The sequence below is a fragment of the Macaca nemestrina genome, chromosome 16 (assembly GCF_043159975.1).
Source record: "Macaca nemestrina isolate mMacNem1 chromosome 16, mMacNem.hap1, whole genome shotgun sequence".
Classification (NCBI taxonomy): domain Eukaryota; kingdom Metazoa; phylum Chordata; class Mammalia; order Primates; family Cercopithecidae; genus Macaca; species Macaca nemestrina.
Genome location: NC_092140.1, coordinates 3356290 through 3363549, shown reverse-complemented (window position 1 = coordinate 3363549; position 7260 = coordinate 3356290). Strand labels below are relative to the sequence as shown.

General features: G+C 57.4%; 1 protein-coding gene and 1 long non-coding RNA gene across 13 annotated transcripts in view; one reads left to right on the top strand and one right to left on the bottom strand.

Annotated features, from left to right (window-relative positions):
- The first annotated feature begins 69 nt into the window (after nucleotides 1–69).
- LOC139359045 (uncharacterized) lies at nucleotides 70–6672 on the top strand. Its single transcript, XR_011614582.1, has 3 exons — nucleotides 70–192; nucleotides 503–1016; nucleotides 1552–6672. It is a non-coding gene; the product is annotated as an uncharacterized lncRNA (long non-coding RNA).
- LOC105485371 (cysteinyl-tRNA synthetase 2, mitochondrial) overlaps nucleotides 1387–7260 on the bottom strand; it is a 67185-nt gene continuing 61311 nt past the window's right edge. For 11 of the 12 annotated variants that reach the window (XM_071081036.1, XM_071081033.1, XM_071081042.1 and 8 more), the window contains 4 exons: nucleotides 6218–6341; nucleotides 4669–4767; nucleotides 2293–2499; nucleotides 1387–1581 (listed from right to left, as the gene is read on the bottom strand). In XM_071081036.1, the coding sequence (XP_070937137.1) occupies nucleotides 1510–1581; nucleotides 2293–2499; nucleotides 4669–4767; nucleotides 6218–6341 (502 nt within the window). In that variant the 3' untranslated portion in view covers nucleotides 1387–1509. Of the gene's footprint in view, nucleotides 1582–2292; nucleotides 2500–4668; nucleotides 4889–6217; nucleotides 6342–7260 lie in introns of those variants that run through there. The other variant, XM_071081039.1, reaches the window with a different exon arrangement.

Below are 7260 nucleotides of genomic sequence, written 5' to 3'. Positions count from 1 at the left end.
GACAGGCTCCCAGGAGCTTCCCTGGACCAGGAGAGCCAACGGGGAAGTGTGTGCTGGTGGGTGGGTGGGCAGCCCGTGAGGCAGTGGCCTGGCTGTGGGGGACAGAGTGCCCCAGTACTGAGCAGCTCTGTCGAGATGCCTCATTGTAAGGAGCCCTCTGGGGACTTTTTCTATGTGGGTAGCTTTACTAGGGCGATTTTCTTTTTTTTTTTTTTTGAGACGGAGTCTCGCTCTGTCGCCCAGACTGGAGTGCAGTGGCGCGATCTCGGCTCACTGCAAGCTCCGCCTCCCGGGTTCACGCCATTCTCCTGCCTCAGCCTCCGGAGTAGCTGGGACTACAGGCGCCCGCCACCACGCCCGGCTAATTTCTTTTTGTATTTTTAGTAGAGACAGGGTTTCACCGTGTTAGCCAGGATGGTCTCGATCTCCTGACCTCGTGATCCGCCCGCCTCGGCCCCCCAAAGTGCTGGGATTACAGGCTTGAGCCACCGCGCCCGGCCAGGCGATTTTCTAGGTGAGTGACTTCTGAACTGGCGTTCTTCTCTGTAGACAGGAGACCTGTGCCTCAGGTTAAACGATGAGCAAGGCTGTACCCCCAGTCACAGGTCCTGCTGCTGCCTGTGCCCGTGGGATTGAGATGCCAGTGCGACAGGGAGAGGCCTGGCCCAGGCTCTGCGAGCGGGAAGAGGAGAGGGTCGCCCTGCTGAGTCACTGACAGCTGTGGTGCTGGGCTTACTACAGAAAGGCGAGGTCCGGCGCAAGGCGGGTGCTTAGGAGGCCACCTGCAGCCCAGGCAGCCTGCTGTGCACTGGCCACCACCTCCCGCTCAGGAATCCTGTCTGTCACACCTCGCCAGCTGGCTGTCAGCCTGGCTGCCCGGACTCCTCCGGAACCACCCTTCCCAGGCCCAGCTCGACCCGTCACTGCTGTGCTTAGACCATGACGACCCAGATGGCCTGCGGCTGTCAGGACGGCAAGGGGACTGCAGACAGGTTCTCAGCTGCACTTTTTCTATGGTGAATGTGATACTTTCGTAACCACAGAAACAAACTAAGATTGTGTTCTTGCTGGGGGAGGGGTTCCCAGAGTTAGCATGGCCTGGCGTCCCTGCTCTGCCTGACTGTGCTGCTGCGTGGCCCACCCACCTCACCCATCCCCAGCCCCTCCCTCAGGAGGAGACAGGCTGCGTCCTGCCGCCTCCCTGGGTCCCTGCTCTTCTGTTCCTGTGTTGTCTGTTCCCCGGGCACAGGGCCAGTGGGTCTCACGCACAGGCACATGTGCTGCTGGATGCTACTGAATGTTTGACACCACTTCACTCAGTCGACAGTCTGTAGCCACAGAACGCAGTGAATGTTTAGGCTTAATTACTAACAGATGCCAGTGGGACACTGTTGGTTCCCTTACTTTAATGCTGATCTAGCAGCCCCGACAGGAAGCTTTAACATAAAGCCTTTAACATAAAGCACAGGTGCATCTTGTCGTGAGCAGGTTCATGGCTGTGCTGCATCCTCAGCCCACTGGTTTTTGATCTTTTGTCCTTTGATCCAGCAGTTCCCACGTGGACGTTGTACTGTTTCTGTCCTGGAGAAGAAAAGTGAGGTCCAACTCTGAGCAGACACCACGTCACGTGGCACAGGGGGCTGACGAGCGTGACCAGGTTCAGGATGCCTGTTCCCTCACCGGCCTGTCCTAAAAAGCTGGCCGGGCGCTTAGAAAGGGCCCCACTGCCTCCAGCAGAAGGCCAGGAGCTGTGCAGCACCTGTAGGAGGTGGCGGGGGCTGAGCAGGACCCACGTGCCCGTGCTCAGCGTCCCCTCCAGCCAACTTGGCCCCTCCGTCACGGCCCTCCCACCTCATTTATCACAGGGATGGGTTTCTCAGAAAGAAGCATGGGCCAGGTACGGTGGCTCACACCTGTCATCCCAGCACTTTGGGAGGCTGAGGCAGGAGGATCACCTGAGGTCAGGAGTTTGAGAACAGCCTGACCAACATGGAGAAAACCCCATCTCTCTAAAAAAAATTAGCCGGGCATGGTAGCGCACGCCTGTAATCCCAGCTACTCGGGAGGCTGAGGCAGGAGAATCACTTGAACCTGGGAGGCACAGGTTGCAGTGAGCCGAGTTCGTGCCATTGCACTCCAGCCTGGGTGACAAGAGTAAAACTGTCTCAAAAAAAAGAAAAACAAGCACGGTCACGGGGGATGTCTGGGCCTCTGATGGCTCCATGTCTGTGTGACACCTGTTGATCTGCCTCGCTCCTGAGGTGATGTCCCTGACCTGGGTGCAGCACTCACCTTGATGCTGATGCCATGGGCAGTCAGGTCCTGGCGCAGGGTGTCGCATGCCTCCAGCAGGGGCTGCCTCTCTAGGAGCTGCTGCCGTCGGGCCTCCCCCGTGGCCTCGGCCTTGGCCAGCGCAAACTGCCGGACCTTCTGCCGGAACCGCACCAGCTCCTCCACCACACCACGCAAGGTGGCCTCGCTGCCGTCTCCTGAAACACACTGAAGCCGGCAGGGCACGGTTACATCCCCTGGAGACTGTGGACACCCCAGGTGGTTGGGCTCTGGGCTGAGACCCACCCAGCCCTGGGCTTCCCTGATTGCCTACAGCTGGGCCTCTTTCTGGGCCTGGCAGGGCTGGGTACAGCCCGCAAGCGCTGGGCTCTGGGCAAGTCTCCACTCTCAACTCTGAGTATCTGTCATCCAAGCAAGGCTGACTGATGCTCACTTGGGAGTTAGAAGGATGGGCTGGGGGCTGCACACCACCCTGCCCTGAACACAAGTGCTCCCTGGGTTCCAGACCCCACACAAGTGTGGCCGAGGTATCAGGAGCAACCTGAGGATGAGGCTGGGGGCAGCGGCTGAGCGCTTGCAGATGTGTTTCGGCAAATGGTCTGAGAGTCACAGCCTCAGGTGCTGAGGACGGGATTGGGGCGGAAGGCCTGTGCGCTGTCCTCCCACTGAGAAGGGATCCTGGGGCAGTATGGAAGGGGCAGCTGTACCTGTTTGTTAAATTCATGTGTGTAAAATAAGAAACGGACAGACGGCCGGGCGCGGTGGCTCAAGCCTGTAATCCCAGCACTTTGGGAGGCCGAGACGGGCGGATCACGAGGTCAGGAGATCGAGACCATCCTGGCTAACACGGTGAAACCCCATCTCTACTAAAAAATACAAAAAACTAGCCGGGCGAAGTGGCGGGCGCCTGTGGTCCCAGCTACTCGGGAGGCTGAGGCAGGAGAATGGCGTAAACCCGGGAGGCGGAGCTTGCAGTGAGCTGAGATCCGGCCACTGCACTCCAGCCTGGGCGACAGAGCCAGACTCAGTCTCAAATAAATAAATAAATAAACGGACAGACAACCTTATACTTTGGTGTCAAACTACTTAAGTGCATACACCCCTCAGTTAGTGCTTCCATGATAAAAGACGATTTTTGTTATTACAAAAATATGAGCCCAGAGTGGGCGCAGACGTTAGCCCTTGTGGCCGGAGGAAGGTGAATGAGGTATCTTTGACAAGGACTAGGCAGAGCTTGGCCAGATCCCACTTTTCTTACTCAATACAGACTCCGGAAAGCCACCCTAAAAATGAACATGTACATTGCAAAGACTTGGTCATCTCACACCAGTAGACTCTTACGTGATTGGCAACAGACGCTGGACTGCCAGAAAGAGAAACTACCAGGTGATCAACAGGTATATAAATGAGCCAAACTTGGAAAAGACACTATCGTTCTCTGTTGAGAGCCAGCGAGACGTGTCCAGCCCAGAGCCAGGCCTCCAGCACACCTGCTCGGGCCCCAGTCCCAAGCAGCGGGACCCTGGGGTGCTGGGCAGCTGGTCTAGAGTGGCAGCCTCCGTCCAGGCAGCAGCCGCCAAGCCACACCCCAACAGAGCCAGAGCGCCTTGTGCTGAGAATTCTCCAAGGGCGTCCAGAGAATGACAGGGACGTTCAGGGATACAGCACCAGTTCCAAGGGGCCTCCTCAGCCATATACTCATAAAAAGCGATTGGGGGGGGACTTCAAGAATAAGGCAGGAAACCTCAAATCCGTACTGATGCAATAATCAAGTTCCAGGTGAGCCTGGTAAGGAAGAGGGTATTTTCATAGGATCCAAGTGTCTCTGCAAAAATGCTCCAGTTACAAGGGAAGAGGAGGAATGTGGAGAAGCCTGGCAATGTCCACCTTCACTGCGCAGTCAGGGTGAGCCTCGCTGGGAAGGTGCAGGTGCAACTCGTACCTGTCGGGGGGCTTGTCCTGTCCATAGGAAGCATGCGACAGGCAAGGGGGCTCAGGCCGCCAACTTGCCCTCAAATGGGTCAGGAAGAAATGTGACCGGTGTGCCTGTGACTTCTGCACATTCTGAGAGTCTTTCAACATAAGCGTGTGTGCAGAGCTGGCGACACCGCTGCTGAGAGGGACTCATCTCTGGTTCTGCGCACGAGAGTTTGCCAACTGCAGAAGTAGAACTGCGCAGTTCCAATTAATAAGGATTGGCTCTGAGTGTGTTTATTTTTCCAGGAAAATAACATGTTTTTGAACAGGTAAATAAATTAGTGTGGCATCATCGTGATCTATTCCAAGTTAAAAGGGTAAAGGTTATTGTCCCTTTACCCTTTTAGGACAAAAATGGAGAAAATTCCAGAATTAAGCATTTAAAATAATACGACCTACCTGTTGATTGCCCAGAGAAATTCCAACAGTTTCAAAAAACTGTTCAAAGTAAGAGATGATGGCACCAAACACAGCAGGACTTCTCGGCACTCCAGGTTCCTGTAAGAGACCATGCAGCGGAATCTCCTGAAAAGGGGTCTTGATGGCAGTGGGCGAATGGAATTCAACGTCAAAAGACAAAGGCTTCAACAGGTCACCAGTCTGGCCTTTCTCCTGGCTTCTATGGAGGGAGGACACAGCTCTGGCATCGGCTACCTCACTGCAGACCATACAACTATAGGTGCATGAGGAATCTCTTGTGCTTCACTTTACCCACCAGTCATGTGGGTGGTGACTAGCCCATGAGGCTTTGCAGGTAAAGCATGACCGTGGAGTATGGCAGGCGGTGCATGGTAGGTGGAGGCTGAGTGGGCACTGGGCTGGGTTTCTCAGAAAACAAGGAAATCCTGGCATGTGGCTCACGTCAGTCACCAAGCACAGAGACCCCCACTAGCCTTAGTTCGCAGGTGCCCCAAAATTGCAAAGATTGGGAAGGAAAAGCGCAGGCGCCAGCCTCTTTACTTGTCCCCACCCCTTGCCACAAGAGGCCCCTGTTGCCCTAGACCTGGGCCAGCCTGGTAGTGCCGGCAGTGTGCGGGCGGACGGCTGAGAAGGAGGAGCTCCCGTGCAGGAGCAGCCTGGCCGGGACCTGCCCCAGCCTGGCCTGGCTGCCTTCAGTGTGCGGCAGCCTGTTCCTGCACCCAGCTGTGACTCAAATGCCCGCTCCCCTCAGAGGTGAGCCCTACACGTCTGCAGTATTTGGACCAAAGGCACCTGGCACAGGCACATGGCACCCTGCCCCACCTGCTGATGCTCTGAAACCCAACACTGCAGGCAGCCAGGGATGGAGACCTCCACAGAGATGCCCAGCTAGCAGAGCACGTGGCCAGAACTCACAGGTGTTTCCAGAGATGGGAGAGGCACGAATGGCCTCGGCTTCCCAGGTCATGAAAGGTCACAGGGCTCCTGACGCTGCGCCTCCCAGAGCCTGGCAGGGGAAACCCTGAGAAGTGCAGGAACCAAAGCCTGCCGCCGCCTCCACGGTCTTTGTCCCACCCCCCCCAAACGCTTTCAGTGACTCTCAGGTCCAGGCTGAGACCCTGGGGTGCTTGGTGTGGTCGTCACACTGGGGTGCAGACTGCATAACAGTGCATTGGGGTAAATGGGTCTTTCCTTTAAAAGTTCCCCACAAAAGCTCTCTGGGAAAGTGCCATGGACGCAGTGGGGACATGAAATGTGTCCCCTGAGGATCACGCACACATAATTTCTTAGCTTCAGGGGCTCCCGAGAGCTTGTTCTCCAGGTGGCCCTGAGGCCTGGGAGGGTCAAGCCCCGAGCTGGGTGCCATCCTGTGTCAGCCGCAGACTCGGGTTCCACGAGTTCCTCCACAGAAGCTGCGGGAGGCGAAATCAGCAGAGAGCCCGCCCAGCCGACATGAGAAAAACCCACCAGAGGACCCGACCCATGCCCCTGGCAGCGGGACCGCGAGGCCACCTGCTCGTTGAGCTACCTTCGAGGCCGCCCTGAGCTGTCCGTTCCCGTGGTGCGCAAGGCCCAGGATGGCATCAACTACCCTGGGTGTGTCAAAGTCATCTGCCAGGGCCTCCTTCACGGCGCTCCTGGTGCTGGCGAGCCTGAGGGAAGAGGAGAGGAACAGTTGCGGCAGAGGGAGCCCCACCCTCCCCAGGAGGCCCCCGTGCCAGTCCTTCCCCAGGCAGACACGCTGGGGGCTCTTAATTTGGGGACTCTGTCTAGGTCATATTCCCAGACTTGTGAGTTCCTGAGTAGCAGAAAATTACGTAACATCAACTGCAAACTGTCATGTTACCCCAGGAAAAAGTCCCAGAGCAGAGTCACCTGTGACACTTGTATTTTAACACACAAGATACACGTGGGCATTTCCATGATGGCTTTAAAAATCAATAGACACTGAGGGGAGTGGCAGGGAAGACTCGGTGGGGGATAGACAGCACGGCTGACCACTCACAAAGAGAGGTTGGGGAGGCCCGGCCCAGGGCTCCTGGATCTCCGCCTCCTGTGGCCACTGGCAGCCTGCCCTGCTGACGCGGCAGGGGTGGGTTGTCACCAAGACCATCTGGAAGAGTCTGCACACTGGGATGAATGCGCAGCACTGCCCAGGACACCCGTGGGTGGGGAGTGGAGGCGATGCTGTGGGCCCAGTCCTGTGTGTTTCACAGCTTTTGGCTCCTCACGGTCAGGACCGGGAGGGATGAGCAGCTCTGCTCCTCGCACAGGGAATCCAAGCCCAAAGCCACTCTGAGCAGGGGGCTCAGAGCCCGAGGGCCCCAGGCACACTTCCTGCCCAGTACCCTGTCTCCCTGGGACGTCTCGGGAGCCCCTGACCCTGTACCTCCTGCCCAGCAACCAGTCTCCTAAACCTGTCCAGCGCCCTGTCTCCTGGGGCCTCTCTGCAAAGTCCCTGACCCTAAACCTGTCCAGCGCCCTGTCTCCTGGGGCCGCTCTTCCCCTTCAGGAGCCCACCAGCAGCGCCTAGCAGGCCGCAGGAGGGGCGCCACGCCGCGTGCTGGGCGG